The 27,641-nt window shown below is 39.5% G+C and overlaps 2 protein-coding genes and 1 long non-coding RNA gene across 7 annotated transcripts in view; 2 read left to right on the top strand and 1 right to left on the bottom strand.

Annotated features, from left to right (window-relative positions):
- LOC116688438 (uncharacterized) overlaps window positions 1-27,641 on the bottom strand; it is a 466,907-nt gene that overhangs the window by 191,711 nt on the left and 247,555 nt on the right. The gene's annotated exons all lie outside the window — the stretch shown is intronic.
- On the top strand, window positions 40-9,373 carry LOC116688366 (RNA-binding protein 5-B). 2 transcript variants are annotated; one of them, XM_032514377.1, is made up of 25 exons: window positions 40-314; window positions 1,321-1,374; window positions 1,451-1,619; window positions 1,725-1,871; window positions 2,479-2,548; window positions 2,912-2,985; window positions 3,926-4,009; window positions 4,291-4,351; window positions 4,500-4,568; window positions 4,661-4,821; window positions 4,926-5,023; window positions 5,312-5,399; window positions 6,124-6,192; window positions 6,278-6,350; window positions 6,442-6,545; window positions 6,641-6,770; window positions 6,895-6,986; window positions 7,106-7,288; window positions 7,377-7,520; window positions 7,812-7,886; window positions 7,976-8,155; window positions 8,337-8,411; window positions 8,502-8,602; window positions 8,692-8,821; window positions 9,008-9,373. In XM_032514377.1, exons 2-25 carry the CDS (start codon window positions 1,358-1,360, stop codon window positions 9,131-9,133), a joined length of 2,520 nt encoding a protein of 839 aa, XP_032370268.1. In that variant the 5' UTR covers window positions 40-314; window positions 1,321-1,357; the 3' UTR covers window positions 9,134-9,373. The 2 variants fall into 2 exon arrangements, with proteins under 2 accessions (XP_032370268.1, XP_032370267.1); XM_032514376.1 differs by lacking the exon at window positions 40-314 and adding an exon at window positions 501-591 and having other exon boundaries at window positions 9,008-9,143.
- The window catches only part of LOC116688381 (sodium-coupled neutral amino acid transporter 3), a 44,637-nt gene continuing 33,584 nt past the window's right edge, over window positions 16,589-27,641 (top strand). Inside the window, exon 1 of one of the 4 annotated variants that reach the window (XM_032514405.1) lies at window positions 16,589-17,231. The gene's annotated coding sequence lies outside the window, so the exon portion shown is untranslated. Of the gene's footprint in view, window positions 17,232-18,833; window positions 19,047-27,641 lie in introns of those variants that run through there. The other 3 variants (XM_032514407.1, XM_032514406.1, XM_032514408.1) reach the window with 3 other exon arrangements.

Here is a 27,641-nt window from a genome sequence, read left to right as displayed (position 1 = left end):
GTGTCCCTCTGCCAAGAGTCTTGCACAGAATGTGTCTGTCTCTATCACTCTGGTCCCCCAGCATCCCCAGTGTAAATGACATCTATGGTCATTTCACAGGGATAGAGAGCTTTATTATTCGTATATTTGTTCAAAGGTGTCCTCCCGATCAGTCGGTGGCGGTAATGCGCAATGAATCTGTTTGCCATCAGTCCCAAAACAGCGAAGGAGAAGACTATTCTACTGACCGGAAAAACAGAAAAGCACTTGAAGAAAACCAAGAAACATTCTATTATCATTGACTACCAGATGCAGCAGTCTTTGTTATTAACACGGTATGTATCACGAAAGAATACGAATTTTATATTTGTTGTTTCGGCTAACGTAAAATAAGTTATTCAACGCTAAGCTATTTAAAGCTAACGTCAACTCGTTTAGCTTAACTGGTCTGCTTGCTACAGTGTCAGCAAAGGCCCGTTTGTTTCAGCAGGGTTATTGCTGGAAAGCAGTTTGCAGTCCGATCTGAGCGTTACACGATCCGTAGACCAGTATCATAGTTGACCTCTAAACGGTGTGGCATGTTTCTGTCAGTCCTTTCAAATCAGGCCTTTGGTATCCCTTAGCACCTATTTTTTTTAAATTTCTGCAGTACATTAAAATTACTACATTGTGTTGTAGAATAAATATGATTGTGTATTGTATAAGTATTAATTTCAAATATGTTTCTTAAGGTACAGTTAAAACAATCAAATTCCAATCATAAGGTAGTGTATTTTGGTTGTAAGATATTTTAAAAGCTGTATATTTTAATTACATTGTACTTGTAAAAGCCTAACTACGGACAAGTGTTGGAAATTAGCAATAGCTATGAACTCTCGGGGTCAGCCCTATGTTTCCACATTTCTGAGATTTTATTGTCACAGAAAATTAAGCCCTATGTTGCCCTTTCTTGCCACATTTTAAAGATTTTTCTTAAAGTTAGGTTTAGGGTTAGCCCCTATCTCCAAATTGGGAGAAAGGGGATAATATCTGATACAAATGTATGATAAAGGAAATGTGGGAACAAAGGGACTAATTTTGAAAGAATCTTAGAAATGTGGGAACATAGGGCTGTGGCAATGTAGGGCCTAATTTTCAGTGAAAAAGATTTCTTAGGGCTTGAGGGAACTTAGGCATGCTCCCGAACTCTCCGTGCAGAACTATGTAAATTGCATTGTCCCTATATAATCAAATTCAATATCAAACTCTGTGAGGTTTTTCTTTTGGTGACGTTAAATACCTGCTAACAGCTATTTTTGATAGTGATGTAATGGCTAATACAACCTTTTGATTTTTCTACAGAGTTCCTTGTTCATACGTGTCTCCTCTACATTAAACCATGGGAGTAGATAAAAGGTAAGATGAACATAATCCAATATGGTAGGGACACATATTCATTGTATTCGCACTGACACTTATTTTCTTTTTTCAGGCTTAGTCGTGGTGAGCGTAGTGGAAGATATGGCTCGGACGGGAGGAGAGATGACCCAGAATGGCATGAAAGACGGAGTAGAGATGTTGAGAAGGATTATGATCAACGATGGAGTGATGATAGACGCAGAGAGCGCTTTGAGGAGCGTAGAGACCAAGACAGTCCAGAGGTGAATATTAAAGAATACCTTATTGAGCTAATGTTACTTTCACACCTGTAACAGAAAAATACAAAACATATTACTTAAAAATTGAATAACAGCATTCTTTTGCAGCAGAGGGGCAGAAAACGACGCAATAGTGACCGATCCGATGATGAATACGATGGGGATTATCCAGACCAGGACTTCAAAATGGAGCAGGAGGAGGAAAGCAAGACTATCATGCTGAGGGGTCTCTCTCTTCATGTCACAGAGGATGATGTAAGCTCATAGGTCTTACTGAGTCTCACTGATGCTTTTTAAGGATAAAGCCACACTGAGTGTAGCGAGAAAGGCAGAGCTGCAGCGAATCCCTTGTGAAGAGTCTCATGGTATACTGTAGAGGCAGAGAGAGGCAGGTTGTCATACCTTAGAGCAAAGTTCAAATCTGTAAACTACCCTGGAATGGGTGTAAAGTTATGGGTGCAGAAATCAGTCACCCTTGAGATTCTTTTGTAATGTATATAAGTGTAAATTGTAAAAATCTGAGTCAGTTTCTGCATTGAGACGTCTCATTTGTTGACCTAACCTAACACTTGAGCTGGCATGACAATTGATCTTCCATCAAACAGCTATTGTTATTCTGTGGGTTTGTTGATAAGTTGAATTTGTTACAGGCGTGCAAACAATGTCAGCTGCATTTTTGTGACCTCACTACATTAGTAAGAAAGAGGCAGCTGAACGTTTCTAAAAATTGAGAAATGATTTACATTCTGAAAAAAGCGTTAGCCTTATGTTATTAAAGCTTGATTCTGAAATGTTTTGCTAGGCAGAAGAGTGGAAAAAGAACAGTATTCAGATGACTCTGCCCTCTTCCTCAATTCTCCAGATCCGCTCAGTGCTCGAGCAGCTGCAAGGCCCTCAGCCTGTGGACATTCGCTTGATGAAGAAAAGGACAGGTGAGTGTTGAGTGTCTCACATTCACTTCAAAGCTCTGTCTTACAACCCACTTCCCCTGTTTTATTGCAATCCCTGAAAAAAGCCTCATTACAACTGCCAGAGGATCCTTTGTGTCACATAGATGGGTTTTGATAATATCACCAGGTAAGGAGGTATATGTATGTACTATTCCTCTACTATTTTGTACAAACATTACGTGTTATGGTAAACAAACTCTACCACCATCCCCTTGACCTTGTAAGCAACCTCCCAACCTCCGTTTTGATTTGAATTGGACTGTACAAGCCCATTATGAGTTTGAATGTTGCACCAAAGCATTCTGACTAACACGCATCCCGTCTATATTTGAATGCTGTCTCTAGGTATAAGCCGAGGTTTCGCCTTCGTGGAGTTTTATCACTTGCAAGATTCTACCCGATGGATGGAGACCAATCAGGTTGCCTCAACAATCACCAAGTTTAGAGTTATTCTTGGAGATTAGAGCCCCAATTAACCGATACATGACCATGATCATTGAAAGTTGTGCATTTATATTCCATATACAGAGCTAAAAACTGTTGGTAATTAGTTGCAGGACTGTATAATAACCCCGGTCACACAAAACTGTGATATCTTATAATTTATTTTGATATCACACACTTGGCTGATTCATTTAGTTTACAGCAGCTTTTTCAAACAAAATAGCCTCTCAACTGCTTAGTTTACTCTATGTTGTGAAAACAGTATAATTGATTTTGCTTTCTGAAATCTTTTGTCGGTTCTGTTTCAAATATTAACCAAGGTGCTATGCAGAACATTTTTAGGATCTTAAAGAGATATTTTGCTGATTTAAATCCAGCTCTGTGTCATTCACTGCTCTGCTGCTGCTTGCACTGGTGCCACGGAGGGAAGCCAAACACTGTTCATCTAAAATGCTGCCCACACAAAGATGACACAGAGCTGCTTTAAAATCAGCAAACTATTCCTTTAAGCTAGATAAGCCTTTTGCCTGTCCTCATGAAAGTACTTCCTGTTTCCAGAATCCGAGTAGTCTTGATCAGTCCTTACTATACGTTGGTTCCATAGCACATTCTGCTCCAGCTCAGTCACTTGGATAGTTTCTCATCTCCATTTAAAATCCGAAGACCAAGAGTGAGACAAGGACGAGCTGGCAGCACTCCGATCCCAAACCACCGCAACATTTTTTTTTCTGAGAACTCAGTCCCTCGTACACAGAACTGCAGCTTTCTCTCTGAACTTCACTTTCTACCTTTGTTCCCTTGCACTACCTGAGACACTCTACCAAAGCAGATAAGAGTGTAGCCACTCTTCCCGTTCCAGCTGCTCTCACTCTTGTCATTGGAATTTGAAATAACTGGTTGCTTTTAACTTTGCAGAATAAGTTGGTGATCCAGGGGAAAAGCATCGCAGTGCACTACAGCAACAGGAGACAGAAGTTTGAAAACTGGCTTTGCAATGCAGTGAGTGTAATCTGTAACTGCTATAGTTCAAGATAGTGTTTGCCTTTTGCATAAGGAAAGAGTACAAGCACATTGTAATTCTTGCACAGTTTTCTCCATTAAAAGAAGAAAAGAAAGAACCATTATATATACAGCACATGTACTAGATTTTTTAGGTTTCACCTAGAGGTCTGTTGCACATGGAATGAACATAGAGTGTAACGATCATGCTAGTACGACAAGTTTATGTTTATGACAAGTTTTTAAAAAAAGACTATAACATTGTCATTTTCTTATCACAGTGTGGTCTGTACAATTTCCGGAAGAGGCTGAAGTGTTTCAGGTGTGGAGCAGCCAAAGTTGGTGAGTTGTTACTTCCAACAAACCAAAAGAATAATTTGTGTTCTTCTTGGTAAGTATGTACCTTCCATTGTGTCTCGTTCTATTTTAGTGGCTTGCACTGAGTAATTGTAACCTATGTGTCACTCTACTTTGTCATTGCTGGGTACAGATGGGGAGTCACCAGGACTGAGTGGTTTAAATGCTGAGTCTCAACAACCTGGAGATTACAATGGAGACAGTGAGTGTCTTTTCACCACATATTCAAATAGTTTGTTTGTCCAGTAAACATTTTCTACATTTATTCATGAATGCTTTTTGTTTTGTTTACAGCAATCATTTTGAGAAACATTTCCCCTCTTTCAACTGTTGATGGGATTTTGAACATATTGGCCCCCTATGCCAACCTGTCAGGGGGCAACATTCGCCTCATCAAAGACAAGCAAACAGGACAGAATAGAGGCTTTGCCTTTGTTCAGCTCTCATCTCCCTTGGTATGTTATTTCTGGAGCCAATATGTAGTCATAATATAAGTCAGTTGGTTTCTTCTGAGGTTGTACATACGTGCGACAATCTTGCATCTTCACTTTCTGTATAGGAGGCTTCTCAGCTGCTCACCATTCTGCAGAGCCTTCAGCCACCTCTAAAACTGGATGGAAAAACAATTGGTGTGGATTATGCCAAGAGTGCTAGGAAGTGAGTCATCATACACACATACCATTTTATTTAGCTTACTATTAATAGAATATAAGCTCTTTTGGATCCCCACAGTGTGAACTGCACCAGTTTTATCCTCACATAAGATAGTTTTTTGCATTCATTTGTTTTGCACTAAAATTTAAAAAAAATGTGTTCACTTAAAAAATTTACATTTTGCAATCACGTTTTACTGAAGGGTGCCTATGCAAGAAAATGCAAGAATAGTTAAAGCAAAGTAAGGGCTAATTTTTATCCTGCTTGAGCTGCAAAATGTGTCCTTTCCAGAGATTCAGCGCAGCCTGATGGGATCAGAGCAAATGCTCTTTCTGTTGCCAGCACAGCCATTGCTGCCGCTCAGTGGTCATCCAGCCAGGTATCATCAGGGTTTTACTTGTGCTGTTACGTATTTTAAGTAATTAGAATTTGTTGCACTTAAAATTCCCTGAACTAAGTGGTGTGACATTAAAGTAAGGCAAAGAACACTGTGGCCTCACCTGCTAAATATGGTATGAGTACAAACAAATGTGTGAACCACTGGGGGAAAAATGCATTTTAGTGATTCTTTTTCCCCAAGGACTGTTGTGTTTTTGCACGAGTATGCAGGCATTTTTGTGTTTTTATTGTGATTTATCAAGACCGAAGATAGTTGTGTGTATCATTTTATACATCCTTGCAGGGATGCCATCTATAAAAGTAAGAAGGAGACTTAGACTACATCAAATGATTCCCTGTAATGTAAAATGTTTGCTGTTATGATGATCGAGAAAACAACCCAGCGTACAATAAGCTTGTGGAGGTTTGTTTTCCCTGCTGTCTTCAGTTTTATATGGCGGCTCGGAGGGACCTAAACCTTTGGACTAGTGAATCAAAGTAATGAGATGAAACCAGGAAGCTACAAAAAAGCTGCAAAGTGGGGTGTTAGTTCTCAGACGGGTCGTCAGTGTTAAAAACATGACATTACAAGGAGTCATGCAAATTTTAATATTATGTGTTTAAAGGTAAATATTGGCTCAGTTGCAAATGCAACTTGGCATGTTTAAATTAGTGTTTTTGTGTGTTGGTACTGACTTTGCTCTCATCTCTATTTAATGCTGTAGTTAAAACAAGGTTCAGGTACCACCTCTGACTACATTGCTCTTCCAGAGGGCTATGCACAGCAAACACAGGTCAGTTCACAGTCTACCTTATTATGACAGTGACTACATCAAGAAAGCCCAATGATTGACTTAACATTTTCCCCACGTGATGTAGGGACAGAGTTATCATGTGTGGCAGCAGCAGCCTAAAGCATTGGCTCCTGCTGTTGGAGATGGATTACTTGGAGGTAATAGGAGGTGTCAGTCACTCAGAGATATTTTGAATGATATGCATACTAAGGCTGGGGTCGTTAATCCATCATTATCAACTGTTTTAAGCTCCTCCAGGAATAAAGACGTTGATCCCTGCAGCCGCAGGTGTGGTCATATCTCCGACGGCTCAGGTTTACCAACCTGTTATTATCAGCCAGCCTTCCGTACAGGTAGGCTGTGTATTACCATGACATGTATGTACTGCAAACACAACTACTAATATATAACTGTAAAAGGTAATTCATGATTTCCCCCTCACTCTCAGTCACATCAGTTAGTGATGGCTGTTAATGCAGCACAGCAAACTGCGAGTGATTGCACTGCACAACTGCTAACACCAGCGGCTACCACTGTTGCAACTGTTGTCTGTGCTTTACCAACTGCTAACACAACAGGTAAGATCAGTTAGCTACACAACGACTCCTTTGCATGTGAAATAATATATCAACCTTAGATTCATTTTATGTGATTTTTGTAAAGCATATTTTGTTTCATATGTGCCTCTTTCTGTATCTGAAGCTGTCCCTCACACCTCAACATACCAGTATGATGAGTCTTCAGGTTACTATTACGATCCACAGACCGGCCTGTACTATGATCCCAGCAGCCAAGTATGTTCCATGTGGTCTTACTATATGTGCGGAATATACTGCAAAACACTATGTATTTGAATGTCATTTATTTGATCTAAAACAATTTATACAGTTTTTCTTACGCTTATTATGACTAGTACTACTATAACTCGGAGACTCAGCAGTACCTCTTCTGGGACAATGAGAAGGAGACGTACATCCCTGCACCAGCTGAATCAGACACAAGCACAGAACAGGTGTCAGCGAACAGCTCCTCAGCCCCAAACAGTGAGGAGCCCAAAGAGAAAAAAGAAAAGCCCAAAAGCAAGTCTGCACAGCAGGTAAATGCTACTTTAAATATGTTTATTTTTCTGTGTGGCTCATATCTTGTTATTTAAATATCTACACTGGCTGTTAATAAAATTGCAGATCGCAAAGGACATGGCGCGTTGGGCAAAATCCTTAAATAAGCAAAAAGAAAGTTTTAAGAACAGTTTCCTTGGACCATCCAAGGAGGAAGAGAGGAGAGAGTCTGCAGCTGCCGACGCAGGTTACTTCCTCTTTGAGAAAAAGGTATTCATCAGTCACTACTAGGCCTAAGTATGTTTTCCATAGGATTAGTGTCATAGCATACTTGAAACAGTACTTATATAGACAGAGAGGGCTAACTGGGAAGTGATTCAAATTCATAATTGTTTAATAATTTTGTGTGTGTGTGAATGAGAACTTAACCAATGGCTTCAAACCAGTAGCTTTTTATTAATAACTAACAGAGTAAGAGACTGTCCTTTGTGTTGTGGACATTAATGTAATAATATGGCTTACGTGTTATTTGTTGATGAGATTTTGTTGCTTCCTATTTAGCAAATAGGTGGTTTTGAGATGCCATCTTTAATGACTGAACAATTCAAGGTCACAGAGCAGGAGACTTCCCCTAAGGTTTGTTTGTGCCTTTGCCTTTATATCCCCACAATATTAATGAGAAATAAATCCTAACACTTGGCCCTTTATGCATTTTCAAATTGCAGAGTGGTTTGGTTGCTGCTTATAATGAAGACAGTGACCCAGAGGAGGGTGGCTCAGATAGAGCAGCACATGAGGAAGGGAAAATAACCGACTGGAATAGGAGGGTTTGTCTGCTGTGTCGACGGCAGTTCCCCACCAAGGATGCTCTGCTGCGTCACCAGCAGCTGTCAGACCTTCACAAGGTGAGGGTGGTAAAACAGCAGGTGTTTAATCTGCAAGTTGCTTTGAATATTCTGGGCACTGCCATCTGTTCAATCTATAAAGCTTCAATACAAAATGGAAAGGACAGTTATGGATCTTATACTGTTTTGAATATAATGTACAGTATATGTGAGCAATTCAAGTTGCTTTCAATTGTTTAAGCAAAACCTGGAAATTCAAAGAAGATCAAAACTCACAGAAGCTGAGCTGGAGGAGCTGGAGAGAAAAGAAACAGAGGTATTTGGCTCAAGAATTTACATCCATATCAGTGATTTTTGTTGTTGCAATGAGGACACCTAGAATATAGTTTCATGGTCATTTTAAAAGCTGAAATACAGAGACAGAGCTGCTGAACGAAGGGAGAAGTATGGCGTTCCTGAACCTCCAGCACCTAGAAAGAAATTCTATCAACCGCCAGCCCCAACAGTGTAAGTAGAAGAATTTAACCTCCCTGCAAACAGTTATGAAATTTCTGAATTTTCCTTTTTTTACATCCCCTGTCATTCACCTCTAACAGAAACTACGAACAGCCAACCAAAGATGGCCTTACAAGTGATAACATCGGGAACAAAATGTTGCAAGCGATGGGCTGGCGGGAAGGCAAAGGTCTTGGGCGACACCAACAGGGCATCACTGCACCCATCTCGGTGAGGAGGCCAACATCATTTTTTTTCCATCTTACCTCAAAACAACACTCATCTCCCTACCCGCTCCTGACAGATGGAGCATGCATGAAAATATGTTCTTTTTCACTCCCAAAGCAATTAGCGCTGTTACCTGAGGACTATCTGCGTCCAGTCTGTCTCCTCTAATAACCATCTTTTCCCCCATAGGCTTCATTAAGGACCAAGGGCACGGGCTTGGGTATTAAAGGAAGCTCATACGAACTCTCGGCATCTGACACCTACAAGGATGCTGTTCGTAAGGCCATGTTTGCGCGCTTCAGTGAGATGGAGTGAACTAGAGAGAAAAGTAATCATACTGAACCAGGAAAGACTAATTTTGTAGCCAAGTGAAAATAATCCTACTGTAAAAATTTCCCTGCTGCATCACCCCCTTAACTCAAACTGTAATTTCTATCTTCTCTATGTATATAAAAGGAAGCTTTGTTTTATATAGCTAGATATTTTGTCATCCAAAATATCAGTTAAATGAACATTTAAATTGTAACGTGTACAATAAAAATGATGTGGACCTGCGGAGGTTTTGTTTTCTGTGAAAATCTAAAGAATCAATGTCACAATTGAACCCGACTATTGTACTTAACATTAGTTGAATGCAAAACGTTTTTTTCCCTTTACCTTTGCTTTTAAGATAATAGTTCACACTGTATCCGTTACTGTGCCTAGCTGTCAAATTATATCAAATGGAAACAGTGACATGGTCCTCCAGCCTGGAACCTTTTGTTCTCTGTGCTCTTGAGTGATCCAGTACATCCAAAAATAAGTCGAACTGCTGCACAATCTAGTTTAAAATGCTAATTCAATTTGGTTTCACTATAGTACGGGTTCATCACACAAAAGCTGGAACGATACTGGACTGATACTTATTTTCTGGTCATGCTGAATCTCCGTCTTTCAGCAACCACTGGATATGCCGTCTATTATTTCTGCCACACCCTCTACTGGCTGCCTTCATATCCTGTATCCTGAGGCTTAATGGCTGACATGTTTCATCAGTTTTTGCTTCAGATGGAATGCCAGGGATTTTGAAGATGCCCCACAACATCCTTGCTATGTTTGGGCTCATTTGATCTCTCTGCTATTTCCTGGAAGAACTGAGCGCTAGCTTGACTACATACTAGTGTATTAAGCCACTAAGATACAGTACAGCACAGTAGCTCATGCCACCTTAATGGCTGTGTGTTCCTAATTCTTTAACTCTCTAATGACCATGTCCAAAGTGGGGGTTTGACTTGATAGATGGTAATATAGAGCTAATTATAAAATAATGACTTGCGTTGTCCCTGTTGTATTCCCTGGTTAAATGCATATATTCACTCTCATCCCCGTGGTTAAGAGAAGATATTTCTTCAATCTATCACTATTAAAGATTTGAAAAAAAGCAGAAACCTTACAAAGAATCCATAAAAATGTTCCTTCTGGTTATAAACATTTATTTATAAAATATTTGCTTCCAAAACTCAATTTTTTATGATTTTATTCTGATAATTTTGAGCACCTTTTATGTGTAATTGCTTGTCATATCAAATCTTGTATCCATCTTGCTTTGATTGTAGTATTATATCAGTGCAGCAGCCTCCCTCACACTGCCTGTCTTATGAAATGAGGATGTCTTCACTGCTGCTGGGCACAGGATAGCGGGAGATTAACATCACTGGTGTTTAGTCATAATACAACAGTTACAATGGTACAGTCTCAGGGTAATTCAAAACATCTCTATTTGTTTTTCCTGAAGAAATCCTCCCCTTTAGGTCCAATCAGGATAGTGTGCATCATACCAGGACAGGTGGCATGGAAAGGAAGGATGTCAGACACCCAGCTCTCCTCTTGAGTGAAAGCCAAAAAGTACAGCTTAACTAACCTTGTAGTGGCACATTGACAGCTTTGATCTTCCTGTTGATTAATAACTCGGCACAAAATTAACTGCTCACAGTCTCACAGGGACACTTTATAATGCATACTTAGTTTTCACTATGGCAGTGGCAGTGGCTCAGCTTTCTAGAATCTGTGTCAGTTGACTAAGCTGTTTTGCATAACACAGTCAGTGGCCACACTGAATACAATTTTGAAAGGAGGAGGTTGGCATGTGCAGCAAATGCACTTTTAGTCAGATAAATTTAAGTTCAATTTGATCATACAGGACTTATATTCCTGCTTTAGTCATGCATAACTGGGCCACATTTGAGCAGGTTAGATCAATTAAATAATGGGACTTTGCTTCACCAAGTTAGCATTATGTCTGGCCTTTTACATTTCACCCCTATAAAATACTCTCTAACTCAATCTTGCTGTCTACATAGACACAGAAAGATCTGAAATGACTAAAGTTACACACAAAGTTTTGTTATGTCCCTGATGTAGGGGAAGCAATGTTATGTGGAAATGAACAGGATGATACATTTTGTTAAAACATGAGGAGCAGTGACACACAAAAAAATCATAAGGCAAGCTGCAGAAAACTTGTAGGTAATTGTCACATGTGACTGTACGAGTATAATCTTGCGTTGCCAGAGGTCTGCTACACCTAGATACATAGCAGAAAAAAATGCTCTGGGTTGTTTGCTTTTCTTTAAACCAATCATGATTGTCATGGGTGGCGCTGGCACTGGACAATGGTCTCCGGAAGGAACTTGTTTTGGTGGAACATTTGCACCCTGATAAAATAAAACACCACATACAATACAAAATGAAGTTAACTGTTCTCGAGACAGTAACGTGAGCTATTAAAATTAGCTAGGTACGGTTAAACGTAATTTGCTCTTACCAGTGTTACGCCACGAGTAATGTTACTTTGTCCACAGCATTCCTGCCACAGTCAGTCCCAATTGGATAGTAAATGCTGTAATGTTAAACACATTCTTTGTAAATCTTTACAATTATTCCCCAAAAGAACCAAGCAAGCCTGCCTTGTTACACAATCCAAGTTTTCTTCAAAACTTTCCATTTTCAGCACGTAGCTTGCTAGCTCAAAGTTTGTTGTTGTTTCCCACCACCAAACAGAATTTTGCACTTATCCTGGAAATTAACGGTTGTCGATTCAGATTAATACATGTATGACAAGGAGAAGGTTATGACCAAAAAGTGGACACTTGGACATGAACCTAAAGAACATCTGTCCACTATCTGATATTATAATAATTTTACACCATCTGATAAAGTCCTTATAACAAACAGTTGCGGTGAATTAAATCAATGTTGTCAATGTCAACAGGGAAGCTTTTCATGGTGAAGCCGCACTGATCCAAAGGACATGCTGTACAGTATTGTGTTTGTCTACATCTGAAATGTTTGTGTTCCTTTCCTCAGGGATCTAAAAGGAAATACATCTAAGTACTATACTCGGAAAACAAATGACTAACAGACGAACCCACACTGGTATTGCACGTGTCTCATGCAGGCAAGTCCCTGAAAACTCTGGCCAGCTGTCCAAACACGAGAAAACGGAATTCAATAACTTATGAGCCACATATTAATTTAGAAAGAGTTTAGATGTCTTGTAAAATCTTAACATTCATAAAATGAAGAATTTCTACTTTATTGTTTACTTATTTTTCAAAAAATGCTTGGAATATTTCTCCCATGTGGCCCCCTTATTCTCTGTGGACTAGGAATGTCTCCACCAAATCAAATGCCAATTCATCCAATAGTTGTTGAGATAATTCAGCCTGGACCAAGTGGTGGACTCACACCTCAATATTACATGTTGTAATAGTGATACTGTAACTAAAACCTGCTCAAATTGATGATAATTCCAAATGTACCATTGACTGGAGCTAGGTCCACATTAAATTAAAATTTTCAAATTTTTATGTTAATGAACTTCATGGTAAACACAAACAAAACACTAGAATAAATGTCAACAATGTAAAAGTTGTAATTCATGTGTAAGGGAGGAATTATTTACATTAAAAGCTAAACCAATTTATCCTTTATTCTAGAATGTCTTTTTCTTCATCTTTGTACTCTGTTTCGCCCTGACCATCTTCCCTCTTTGGGCCTCGGTGTTTCTGCTCCCCCTGAAAGGGCTAGTCATGCTCCTTCAGGGAATTCCTCCCGCAGAGAGGAATAATGCTTAGGATTTCTTGTGTGTGTGTGCGTGTGTGTGTGCCTGCGCTCACACGTGCTAAAGTGCAGGCACTTTGATGGCAAAAGAGGAGGACGGGTAGGTGGCCGCCCAAGTATGTGTTTATGTGTGTAGGAGAGGGGACACTTTGTGAACTTCTTCTGTAAAAACTTTCTCAGATGATTGAAGTCTGGTGATAATAACAAACATCATCCCCCTAGTATGACAGATGTCTCCTCTTGATAAATGCTTCAGAAACTCCCTGATCACTCTAGCCTACTGCGTCATTATGTAACAATAATAACAATGCCATTTTGTTTTCAACTGATGTGTCTTGTTGGTGTTGAAGTTCAAATGAAATCGTCTTCTGTAAAATGAAATTGGAAGATTTTCTTTTTACTAAATGGTACTTTTTGTTTTTTAAAACACCTTGCATGTCAGAGGATCCATTTCCATGACAGTTTCAAAAGATCTGCTGATGAAGGCAGTGTTGAAATGGTTGAAAGCTCCATAAAATAATCTAGGAAGTAAACTTTAAATTAGGATTGTAAAACTACAATTTCCCAAACTTAAGACCGAACATTCATGCTTAACTTAAAGGCAACACAGTAAAGTGAAATCATAACAGCTACTAAGCTCATATCAACAGATCCATCTCCAACACAACTGTTCATGGATGAAGACCATAGTAAAAGGTTGGAAAATCCGGAATAAGATCGTGGCCAATTGGGTTTGTTTGCACAGAATATTATTTCTATTTTGTAAAAATCACAAATGTTACAAAAAAGGTACACATTAATAAGGTTATAAAACATTATTCTACATCCAAACAACCTAACTCACGTAAAGGGAAACCAAAGCTGATGACGTAGACTGAAAATAAAACGACTGTTGTACTTATTTAATATAGATCATTTTCCTCCTTATTTCCTAATTGTATTCATGTGAACAAACTTGATCAACTGAGCAGGCATGTAGTTTTCATTAACACCTACAAACTGACTCATGCCTGTACCTCCCAAGGCACCGTGTCAAGTGGTGTCAGTGTAAGCTGATGTTCACACAGCATGACTATGAGTCATCATCACACTCAATTCAAAAGACATTTATAACCCTTCACCAAACGGCCTATGGTCCCACATAAAGCACCTTCTAACTGAAACCCCGGCTCTTAGGTAATTGCGTAACCACAGCATGGCTATTTCTTGCTCATCCATGAGTGGGCCATGGATAATCACATGGTGACTGGCATCTCTTCAATAAATGATGAATGCACTAGAGGATTGACCTTAATTGAGTTTGATTGCAGCATACTCCAGCAGGGCTCAGCAAAATACACTGAATGGGTTTAGTGGGCTATGATGAGATCTTTTCTCCCGGTTTCTCCTAATTATCTAGATGGTTTGGGCTGTGGGTTGTGGAGGATGGACACAAGGCCACAAATCAAAAAAAGTCCATACTTGTGAGGGAGCTCCTTGGAAAATACCCTTATTAAAAAAACAAGATCTCATTGAAAGTTATTAAGTGAGACATTTCTTTTTTGGGTTTAGGATCAATTTAAACAGTTTAAAAATAGTTGGCAAATTTTATTTTGTTCAGTTTTTCTAGACCTGTGTTTGAAAAGTCCACAGTCACCAAAGTTATAAGGTCTTATATTGTTATGCAGGCTTTCCTGACCTCCCAGAAGTCACAGACACCATTGTTTTCAGAAATCCATTCAAAGCTGTACTGCTTTCTTGGTGTAATGCACCGGGTACAATAGTGTGTGTGTGGCAGCTTGTACAAAGATGACTTATGAATACGTCTTTTTGTGAGAGCAAGAATTAAACTGCTTTTGATCGACAAATCATAATGAGTTTTTATGACTAAAAGACTTGTCAAAATTAACAGTAATAAAATTGTGTTCAAAATGATGTAGTGAAAGTGCCATTGAAATGATCATTTATTGAGCAACGTCCTCCTCAAATGTTTAATTTCTTACCTAATCTATATTATTCTGTATGAATTATACTTGGTTGTTAGTTTCATGGGGTAAAAGAAGAATATGTCTGGTTATTATGCACATTAACAATCTCTGAAGTCCTGCCAACTAACTGCAAGTCATTTTAATTTGCCTTTTGTGTGCCTTTTTTGGCAATGTTTGTCAGTTGGTCGGTTGGTTAATCTACCACGTTGGTCCAGATTAAAATAACTCCAAAAGTAAAACAGAAAACAAAATCAGTCTGTCCAATTCTTTGGTTTTTGACCAATTTCCAGTAAGCCTCAGCAGTCTCTTTGTTTAGAGCTGTGTAGCAAATGCTAACATGCTAAACCAAGATGGTTAACATGGTCAACATTATATCTGCTAGACATCAACATGCTAACATTGGAATTGTGAGCATGTTAGCAAGGTGACTTTATCATTTAGCTCAAAGCTCTGTGCCAAATTGGGCAGCAGCCTGATAGAACCACTAGCATGGCTCTAGACTTTTCAATTTCTTTTTGTTTTGTTATACGTTTTTGTGTGTGAATAACATTAGAACAACCATGTATTACTATCTGGAATAATTATGTTGTGCAATGTGTTCAGTGTAGTATGCCACTTAAATTACCAGTAATATACTCAGAAGACCGTGACATGTGAATGTCATTTGTGAGCTAAAATACATTAATTGCCATACGTCATTAGTCATTTAGCAGCTCTGCCAAGTGGTCATCTAACTTGTGCTGTTGTAGACTTTTTCTACACCTTGTTTCTATGGTTACACCTTGCTGTGCAGTGCTCTTGGCAGTCAGAAAGTCCTCTGGAGCACTATGCATGCATCACCTTTTAAGCTGACAGATAGGTGAGGAAAAGCAAGACTGGTACACACCATTAAAAGAGTTCATACAGCTGAATGAAAACACCTTGTTTAAAGTTCCAGTTGCCAGATGTCTTTTACGTTTACCCTCTCCTCCTCATTACTTAACTTAGCATACCAATGTGTTATCTGTTAACAGGAATAGGAACAACCAGAGGACAGTGCTCTTAAAATGAAACCATAGATTAAACGAAACGCACTTGAGATTCTGTCTTTGAAATATAGCATACATCTGTTGAGCTCCTCCGCTGACCCCTGGGATGCACCAGCCACTTTCTCAGCATATCTGGCCCTTTTCCTCTATGTGTAGCCATTCCCCACTGTGTCGATGCTGAGCTTACGTGTCCCAGAGGTTAAATGTCCTCTGTTTTCCACAAGGTCAGGTTTACTGCCACAACTTCAAAGGAAATTGTGCTTTCTGGTTCATTCTGGGGTGAAAAGACATAAATGGCATTTGTGAGAGAAAGTGTAGAATGTCTCATGATTGCAAATGCATTGGGGAAAAGATAATGCATGTTTGCAAATACAGGTAGGCGGTGTACATGTGCGTGTTTTACGCAGGTTGGGTGGTTGGGTATTTAATGCCTTATTTTCTATAGAAAATGTGCCCGCCCTACATGAATACAGATGAAGGTTCATAGGATGACCTGATCTAATTTGACTGCAGGTGTGTGTCTTCCTCGCTTGGATAGAGCTAGAGCAGAGAGAAAAGAGACGATCCCCGGAGCGGTGTGACATCAAAACGCGCTACCACCGATGACCTAGAAAAGGAGCGTGCGTATGTGCGTAAGCAACGGTGAGCTTTTGTGGCACATGGCTCAGGCAGCGGTTTACGTTGTTGATTGCGTGTCAAAAAATAGCATTGCAATTGGTTCGATTTTCCTTAAAGGCCCGCGTGAGTTATATGCTTGGAACGAGTTAAAAGGGAAAGAATGGAGTAGATTATATAAATGGATGATGTTGGTGGTGTCCTCGCGGCCACTCACTATATCGCATTGTCTCATAATGCGCGCTCAAGCATGACAATAAATCCATGAACATGGAAATTACCCCCGCCACCATCACTGTGTGAAATGACAGTTACATGCCCAACAAGTTAAAAGCAGCGGGTATGACCCTTTAACCGACCAACGATATCTATATAGCGCGGGTCATCATTTCCAGACGATTAAAAAGGCGCGTGCCAAGTAGTGGGTCATCGTGTCCCTGCGCGCGCTGGCTTCGCAACATACACACAACAATAATTTGATTGGGGTCGCTGTGCGTGCGGTAGGCGGAACCCGGAGTCTCTTCACATCCTACTTTTGAGAAGATTACGATTACAATTTTGTGGAAAAAAACACATGACATTAACGCAGTTTGGAGGGAAGGCGGACGGACGTAGCGGGACAGAGGCTGGAAGACACTGCAAGAGGAGGCAAGATCTGTGTGGTGACATTTGGAGTTGGATGAGGACTAGGGTACTTCTCTGGTAAGGCAATTAAAAGGCGATTGTACGTTTTAACGTTGACGTCTAGCCCTCACGACGCATTTAAACTAAACTACGGGGACTTCAATGTTGGATAGAAGAAACGACCCTCATTGAGCGTGTATGGGCAGCATAACTCCGCATGCTAAATCCGCGTGTGACATAATTAATGGAAGGAAAAGTCAAGTCAAGAGTAACGCTGTTAAGGTTATTTCATTCAAGCGAAATGCAAGGTCCTTGGTCGCCAGATAATCAGCCGTAGAGAGGTGACATTACGAACAGTGCTCTTGATCTTCATGTGTAGCTGGGTAATAGTGCTCCCATTTGCACTACACAGACTCCTTTTTATTAAATGCTTTCTTCCTTGGGGCTTATCTTAGAACCTGTAGAAATCTTTTACATCACTGGATAAATGTTTCCCCAGTTTAGAGTGAAACCTCAGATTAAATCAATCGTTCCAGTGATACCCTCTCACCATGATCAAGTAGAGTAGCTTAGTGAGATTAAACTTGGGCATTGTAGGGACACACTGAAAGCTCGTCTATGACCCTTCTTCTTAGGATTTTCAAATGACAGCGTATGTTCTCCAAACTGAACACTTAGGCTACTGATTGTATGGCACTGAAGACTTTGAATGACATTGTTGAGAATGCACATTTGATGCATTCAGTGGCTGAGATTGCTACAGAGCTGGGCTTCTGCAAGTGCATTGGGCATTTTAAAGTGTCCTTTTTCGATTGACTGTTCTATTTTTAAATAGTAAGGGAAGCATCAACAGCTGGCTCACACCATGTCACAGCTGGGCTACAGGTGCCATCTGGTCTTCATGCTTGGTGATCTTGCCTAGTCTGACTGACATACCCAGGCTTTTGGTAGGATGCCAAATCTAACTAGGAAGAGACCAATGCATCCCTTAAATAATAAACACATACAGATAAATATCTATTTCTGATGTTATTGGCAGAGGAAAATGCTGCTTAGTTTGATTGGTCTGATATAAGGCAATACGTTTAATAACTGAAGTGTCAAACGTGCACATAGTAAACCAGATTTCTTGTAAAGGCAGTATATATGCATAACATTACAGTGAGCAAATATATTTATTTTCCAGCTAGGCAAGGGGCAAAACATCCATTGACATGATAAAACTCTCCACAGCAGCATGGTTTCTGGAGTCACCTGCAGCAGGCAAAGTCCCCAGTGATTCACTACTCCATGATGAGTCACCTCAAGGGCTTGTGGGCAGCAGGTGAGACTGTGACGGCTAGCCTTTACAGTCCGGAGCTGGCGAGAGCTCATGTCTGGCCTGCTTGGCCTCTGCCTCTCTTGACTGATTCCTCTCTCTGGCTTGTTGTGGGCCCATGTGTTGCCTCTCTCCAAAACCCCATCCCAGAATGAAATCACAGTGTGAACACTGAACAGACTGATCCAGCCTCAGCCAGCTTTGGGGCGTGCTGAGCTTTTGATCTGGTGTGTGATTAACACCTGCATCTGTGTAATTCAGACAGTATCTTTTTACATGTATGAGAGTGAAAGTATGTGTCAGGTCACATGTGTGGGTATGCACATGCATGCGTGTAAACCGCTAAATATTGGGATAGAGATTGAAAAGATATTGTGAAACAGATGTCAATGCCCCAGCGGGTGATTACAAAATGTATTGATTGACAAGGAAAGAGGGTAGAGTTCAAAGAGAAAGAGTCGCAAGCACTATGCAACAAAGGGCACAGACTCATTCACAACTACTGTAGTGGATGACCTGCAGTAAAGAAGCTACCGATCGTCTTCTTAATATTTGTTCTTTGCTTTCAATCTCAGGTGAGTAGATGAGAAAAGTCCATGGCTCCTTGTCCTACCTCTTCTTATCTTCTCTATTGGATTAGATATAGACACAGCTATTCACTTAGTTCCTATTTGATTAGATCAGAGCTCCGTGTCCATGTGAAATATTCTTATCCTGCAGCAGTATTGGTTTACCTCTGCAGGAATAAAAAGAAAAAATGAAGGGACTGTTCAGTTCAGTCAGTTAGAATGCAATTTAGTTCACTGTGAGAAGAAATGAACACCCTGCTGTGACTTTGTCGATGTTATTAAAGTATGAAAGGACACAAGCTTTTGTCTGGACTTGAAGTTTTACAGGGATTTGAATTTGGCCTTTAACAAGGCAAAAAGGAGTATTATTTTAACTCAACCCTTTCACTGGTTACAAAATCATCAATTAATTAATCAATCAATCAAATATACCAGCACATGCAATATCTTGTATTTCCACAGTCAAAGTATTATTTTGTCAGTAGATAGATTATCTGCTATGTGGTTTAGAAAGACTGAAAAGTATAGGATAAAAAAGTTAAAGCCCAAAAGTTAAATCTATCCCTTTGAGGGCAAGCATGCTTATTTTATTGTCCCTGGTCATTATCTCAGTATTTGTACATATTCTACACGTCAATTGGTTTTTTGAAAGAGTTGTGTGGACTGACGGATATCATTGATAGAAAATTGCAGCTTGCATAAGGTTACACCACGTAGTGCTCATCTAACCAATAGGCTGGCATTTATCCTAAGTAGGAGAAATGATTATACCTTGCTGATATTACACTTTGCTGTACAGTTATCAGCAGTAGATTGAGCAAAGTCTCACATCCATGTCTAAATGAGACAGGGCCCCAAATTTGGGTCATCGGTATCAACTTGCTTCTGTTTTTGATATCTGGTGTTTATCTGGTTTAGGCTCATGGTAGCAATATTGCAAATATTCTATAATATGGTGCTTGGTATTGTTGAAAAGGGGAGCTTTTAGGCTTTCATTAAAGTCCAGTACTGAATCTGTCTGACAAACACAGAGGTCACATGACTTCTTTAAACCAGTTGTAACACACATTTTATCACAATTTCCACCTAAACTGTATGCTTTCTTTTATCCCTGTGGCATGAAAGAACACCAGAAAAACAAAATTCAACAACTTCAGTACTCAAGGCACTCTGAGGATTCAGAAAATATATAGTATACCCATACTATTTATTTGTGAGAGCCTTAAATTAGACTTGTGCAGCCAGCACAAGTCCTTGGAATGACATCCAAAGCCTGAACGACGTGGGGAAAAATGCTCAACTACCATTCGAATGGATCAAAGAATAGCCAAAATGGCCAAGGCTCAAACAATGAGCAGCTTCAGGAAAATCAAAGAAGACTTAAAGTTACCTGTGAGTACTGTTACAATCAGAAGAAAGCTATGTGAAGCAAAGCTATCTGCTAGCAGCCCCCGCAAAGTCCCATTGCTGAAAAAAAAACATGTACTGAATAGGTTGAAATTTGCCAAAGGACATATTGACTGGCCAAAGGAGAAATGGCGCAACATTCTGTGGACTGATGAGAGCAAAATTTTTCTTGTTGGGTCTAGGGGCAAAAAATAGTTTGTCCGGCACTCCCATGCGCTGAATTCAAGCCACAGTACACTGTGAAGACAGTAAAGCATGTTATGAGGATGTTTCTCATACTGTGGTGTTGGGCCTATATACACTGCTATTATTCTGAACATAACTGTATGTGTCTTGCAAATGGCCTTAGGTGCAAAGACAAAGACATAAAATAATGGATGTCAACATACAAACCAGTCTTTGATAAAATATATTCACTTTACAACCTGTTTCTTTATTGACTTTTACAACTAATAGGGCTCCATCCTGTATGTCCATTCTATTGGCTCTCTTCTATTTGAAGACTTGCGCTGTCTGCACAAGTCTAATTTAAGGCCCTTACAAATAGATAGTGTGGGTAAATTATACATTTTCAGAATCGTCATTGTGCCTTGAGTATTGAAGTTGCTGTGTTTTGTTTCTCTGGTGTTCTTAATGCCATAGGGATAAAAGAAAGCATACACACTAAAAAACGCTGGGTTATTTTAGTAACCCAAATGCTGGGTTAGGGATGTTGGGTCATAGGTTGGGTTGATTTAAACCAACGTTGGGTCAAAGACTGTGACCCAACACGATGGGTCAGACCGGAGCGGCTCATTCTGCCGCCATTTCTGGACAGAAGGCCCTGGGACGTCGACGACCACAGCCCCGGTAAGTGGTAGGAACCTTTAAGACGGTCAAACTATACAAATATGTTAGAATAGCCAGACAACTTGGTTCCTGTAAACACACTCACACCCTTACACGGAATTAATTAACTATATAACGTTAACGTTATGAGTAGCCGTTGACGCACTTGACCGTTAGGATGACGCAGGGAAAAATGACCGTTAGCTAGCGCTAAAACTATAAAACCTGATAATAACGCTAAACAGGACCATGATAAAGTAAAGTGACTTGATATCTCTTATGTGTTAATCAGTCTAACAGTTACAAGGTATGTTTGTGTTTAGGGTTACTTCTGTATTGTTAATATTTAGCTATGGTAACGTTAGCTATTAACGTAGCTGTCTGTGTGGTTAACCGTAACGCTAGCTCACTTTAGCTAACGCTAGCTAGCGAGCTATAAGGCTAGCGTTATAGGACATTGACGTTAGCAATTAGCTAACTGTTAGCTCAAACTCATCTTGTATCTTGCTTGCTAACTGCCTCTAATCTAACGTTAGCTAGTAAATCTTTTGTTTTCTTCGTCGCTATTTTTGGTGCCTGTAAACACACTGAGACCCTTACACGGAATTAATTAACTATATAACGTTAACGTTATGAGTAGCTGTCATTTAGCGTCCCGCACGTCATTGACACAGTGAGGATGACGATGGTAAAAAGTTAGCTAGCGCTAACGTTACGGCTTGAGCTCTAAAACTATAAAACCAGATAATAACGCAAAACAGGACAATGATAAAGCAAAGAGACTCATTCTCTCTTATGTGTTAAGCAGTCTAACAGTTACAAGGTACGTTTGTGTTTAGGGTTACTTCTGTATTGTTAATATGTAGCTATGGTAATGTTAGCTAACAGCCTGGCTGCAGTGACTCAGCATATAGCTAGCTAGCTAGCGCTTATCAAGTTATTGTGATATTGTAATTGTGATTAAAATCCAGTGAGCACATAAGGACTTCCTGTAGTTTTGCTGAGTTGTAGGATGAGTGTGGTGGTCTGGCAAAGCGAGACTGTTGAACTAAAGTTAGCACTAGCAGCTATCTGCTTGTTCTGACATTCAGTTTTTTTAACAGTTGATTAGCATTCCTAGACTTTGTAACCTGTGGTCTGAAGACTACTATGGAAATATGTATTGTAATATGTAATGTACAATATCTTAGGTGATACATGCTTCAATAGGATGGGAAAAGTTATGTTTTAAGATTTTTTACTGAATTATTTCAGGTGTGTTTGTGTTGATTTGCAGTCTTAAAAGTGCCAAATGATTTCAGGGATGTTAGTCTGTACTGCCCAGACTCCTCTGGGCTGCTGAGGCGGGGCAGTAGTTCTGTTATAGATTATGTAAAATATTTATATTCTTTGCTAGGTAAATCTAAAAATGCAATGGTTATTACCCTACAGAAAAAAAGAACTAGTCTGAATGTACACTGTTATAGTGTTTACTGTATGCTATAGTATCCATATTAATTAATACAAAATTATATATCTTGGACTCATTTTGATCATCCTAGACTCTCATCTGGGTGTTTAGGATGAGAGATTACAGTGTAGAATCTAAACGGTCAACATGAGCGCTCTAGAGGTTATGATAGTACTTCTTAGTGTGAGTGCTACTATTTTATTTATTTACTATTTATTCTCTCTTCATTTCTAACAGATGGATGATTTTGGGAAGGAGAAACTTGTTGAGAAGGCATAAACCCGCAACAGGCTTTCTGGAAGAACGTCTCCGCAATGTTTGAAAAGACTCCACTCTGGCAGACGAGGACGTTTAACATCACAAGTGCCACAACACACAGAGTCATTTTGCCAGGTAGCCAACAGTAACATGTCTCCTCCATTTAGAAGTGGATTTGACTTGTCCTCTACCCTGTTTGTAACGTACTTCTTTCTTTAACTGTATGAGCCAGTTTCATATCTAGAGATTCAACTCTTTACGTAACTCTTCATTTTGTTTGTAGACCAGGGCTAAACTTGATCCTTGTATGGGAAACCGGCCCACCCTATCCAAAAAGGAGATGTCTTAATATGTCACAACTTGGTATAACTTATTCATTTCTCTGCTCATCACAGAACCAACTATAACTCCAGAGAGGACCATCATCTGGCCCCAGTCCCAGGTCGGCCAACACATGTTGGAGCCTACTTTCTATTGGGCCCAGTGGATCCGTTCTAATGGGACCACATCACTGCTGGACATTATCACAGAGGTCCCACGCTTAGTGGACACTCCAGGCATGGTGAGCTACAATCTTACACAGTTACTGAAAACCAGTCATTGTGTCTTACATATTCTTTTGCATCTTTGACTACTACTGTACTTAGATTTCTTTTGGAAATGACTTTCCCTTTCCCTACTTTTTATTTTGACGCACTGAAATCTATGTCCGTTCCGGTTGATTGTGTCCCAGGAGAGTCGTTGATATGTCTTTTATTCTTGAAATCTAGAACTAGGCAAAGGCTAGACTAATAAGGCTTATTAAGAATATTATATTTGTATTTATTCCTTTTGTTTGTTTTTTTTTGCTCAGATTGCGACCAACATGGCCGAGTACCTGATGAGATCCACCACAGAGCCCCCATACGTTCTAATACTGTCTTTGTGAATGGGGGGGGGGGGGGGGGGGGGCTTGGAGCAGCCGCTCTTTGGCTGCTGTGGACGTCGGTCTCACTCCCGTTTTTTGGTTCTATGTTGGTTTGCCAAAACTTTGTGCTAATGTTTGGGAGTTCATCCAGACCACCGTGTTTCAGAGACCAGGACCTGAATCAAACGCTGTCAAATTAATGCTCAGATTGCTACTATGTAGTTTTTTAATTTCTATGTAGGCTATGGCACATGGTCGAGTTAAAGGGCCCAGATTCTGCACTGAAGACATTCAGGAACCAGATCTCACTCAGACACCATGGATGGTTTTATCGTGTGTGTGCGTAAGCACCAGAGACACAAAATAACCCCCAAATCCCAGAAAAAGAGATTGTTTTTTGGGCACTTTAAGATTTAAAAGTTGGTTTGAAAGTTAAATGCATGAAGTTTAAGAAGTTGTGACTTTTTGTCCGTTTAGTGATGTAATAATTGACACAGCATATGTTTTAAATCAAAAATGTAAAATTACTTTTGTATTCTTTTATACTACTTTTAATGTTAACTGAAATTAATTGTAATGTTTAATTTTGTCTGAAGTGATATATTTGGCTTAAAGCAATAAAACAAAATGCTGGGATTTTTTGGGATATTTCATAATTTCATCAATACATTTCTTAATGCAAAAATCAAGTGGAAAAAAAAAATACAGATAACCCAGAATATGGGTTATATTTTTCTAACCCATTTTAGGTTGTTTTAACCCAACAAAATGGTCATTTTAACCAATTGTTGGGTAGAAAATATAACCCAACATGCTGGGTCAGAACCATGACCCAACCCTGCTGGGTCAAATCAACCCAGCGTTGGCTCGGTCCATATTTGACCCAGCACTTGGTTACCAATATGACCCAAGTTGGGTTATTTTTAACCCAGCAGTTTTAAGAGTGTATGGTTGTGGAAATTATGAGAAAATGTGTGTTTCTTCTGGTTTAAAGAAATCATGTGACCTCTGTGTTTGTCAGACAGCTTCAGTCCTGGGCTTACATGAAAGCCTAAAAGGTCCCCTTTTCAACGATACCAAGCACCATATTATAGAATATTGACAATATCGCTACCATGAGCTTAAACCAGATAAACACCAGATTTAAAAAATGGAATTTAACATAGAGGCTTAGTAACTTCATGAGCTGAAAAAAAGTGATTTTGCTACCACCCATGCACTGCTATTGTGCTTTTTCTAGGAAAAGGGGTGTATACCTTGCAAAAAAACAATGGCAGCATTTGTCCTCTCAATGACACCAATCAACTCCCCTGGCTCATGGACTATAATGGGAGCAGCTGACTTATGTAATTGAAACTTCATATTGGCTGAAAAATGTACATGCACTGTTTTGTCAACGTGGGACTGCATACATTATACCATATCCATCCCAATATTGCAGTGGTTCCTCCAAGGGTCCTTGTTCATGAGTTGTGTGCAGTTCAAATCAAGATTAATTATTTTTCATGCTTGATTGATTAGGCCCGAATAGATATCACTATACAGTCAAGAAAAGCAAAGTTTATCAAAACGTATTCCCGACACCCAGGTTGGGAACCACTGCCTATGTGCATTTCATGTGTCCTCCTCAGGAAGAAGTCGGAGCAAAGGGGTTGCTTGGTGTGAGTCTTTCTTCATTCTTGTATGGCTTGATTACATTGCTAAAGACACTTCAGAAGGACAGATAGAGGAAAGTCTCAATATTGGGCCACCATATAAAATCCAAAGTCTTTATACAATCTTTTGGATCTCAGCTAGAGTGGAATTTTTGCTCATTATTCATCGTTGGCTTGTTTACTTAGCACAATTCTTAGTTCTATAGAGATTTGATACTTAAGCCTTACATTGATCTGCTTACAGCGTGCTGTGCTCAGGAGTTCTCTGATTGGGATTTGGATGTCTATAGTGCTGCTGCATCATGTGACAGAGTCAGCAGTGCAACATCCACCATGGTGGTCAAACACTGTGCGTGTTGTACTTCCAGCTGAATGAATGCATTCGCCCCCACGATGCACTCTCTTTCTTTTGCTCTCCTCCCTTGTGATGAGGAGGAAACAGGAGAGATGGTACTTTGTTTTAGGCCGCATGATTGATCGAAGACAGAGCTGGCATGACATTTGAGTTGAGGGAAGACTGTCTAAATGGAGGGTGGTTGGCTTTGCACCTGTCCTAGTTTTAACTAAAATGGGCCGGTCCATTTTATGCTTCCCATACTGATTCTGAACCTAACTCGCACCCTTTCCGGGTACGATCCAATACATGGCCCCAATTTTTTTATTATTTTTAAAAACCCCTACCCTATCCATTTGATGTGATATTTTTCTATTTTTGTTGTTGTCTGGCTCAGTTAAGTCTTTGTAAAACAAAAACAACGCAAAAAACAAAACGCCACAAACTTTTTTTTACTTCGTCATTTATAATAAAAAAAAACAAATAACATTCAACGTAATTTCTTTTTTTTTTTACGTGGTATTGGTTTGTGAAAACCCATCTCCCTATACCTACCAGCTTTTTGGCATACAGATTGATACATATGGGAACATCTCTATTTTACAAATGAAACTGCCTAGGGCTTCTGGTTGGGGGTTTTCATCCGCTTTTTTGTTCGGGGCCTTAGAAATTATGGGGGCGTGGTGCAAAGTAGACCCGCTTACTAACCAAGGGGGACAAATCTTTTCTTTTTTAAGTAAATTTTGGGGTAAAAAAATAACTCAACATTAACAATTACGTCTGAAAAAAAAACTGCAACTTTTTAATAAATTAATAGATTAAATCTTTAACCCTTTTTAGCAAAATCCCAAAACATTTAATGATTTAAGGTTCTCAAATGATACTTTGCTACTTTTCTTGGTCTCTCATTACTTAAATTGAATATTTGGGGTTCTAAACTGTTAGTTGGACAGAACATGACATTTGATGACGTCCCCTTGTGCCCTAGGATAATGTGATTTTCCACTGTTTTGGGGGGTTTTATAGACAAATCATTGAGAAAATGAATTGAATTGTAATCCCATGTGGCCCAAATGTTTGGCATGACACAGAAATAAAAATAAATGAATGAATGATGATACTGATGAATTGATAATAATGGTTAGTTGCAGCACTATAAACAGGGACTTCTTAAAGCTAGATCTAAAACATTGGTCCAAAGTCCAGAGCCATTGATATTGCAAGGTTTTTAATATTGTAGTATGATTTGAAATATACTGAACATACACTAACTTGCAGTGTGTCAGTGGGGTTGCGTGATAAGCTGCTTGTCAGAAATGTCTCATATTTATATAGCTATACTAAAGACATCTGGCTTTGAACATTGTGCAAATCGTGTTTGCTCTCACCATGACTTGTGAGCTTCCTTATCAGTCAGTGAGTATAAGCTACTGGCATTTGCTTTCAGTGCTGTATTTGACAGCAGTCTGTGAACATGCCAGATTTGATTTGGCATTATCATGCCAGCATTGTGTTACTCAGACAGACAGACTGTCCAGTTCTCTTCACCCTTACATTATTCATTCAGAGAACATGTATTTGCAAATACGTTTCCTTGTTTTAAGTTCTAAGAAAACAAAAAACACCGTTATATGTGTCCCAGTAATGTACTGCTTTGGCAAGAAGCCTTAATCTGATCTTGCAATTTATCCCCATCTAATCACTTTTCCATAAATTCATCCTGTTCTTATAATGTGTGAAACTTTAAATTCAGGTATACACC

Source organism: Etheostoma spectabile, chromosome 4 (assembly GCF_008692095.1).
Source record: "Etheostoma spectabile isolate EspeVRDwgs_2016 chromosome 4, UIUC_Espe_1.0, whole genome shotgun sequence".
Classification (NCBI taxonomy): domain Eukaryota; kingdom Metazoa; phylum Chordata; class Actinopteri; order Perciformes; family Percidae; genus Etheostoma; species Etheostoma spectabile.
The sequence above is the reverse complement of the archived record's forward strand: the minus strand, read 5'-3'. Positions and strand labels throughout refer to the sequence as shown.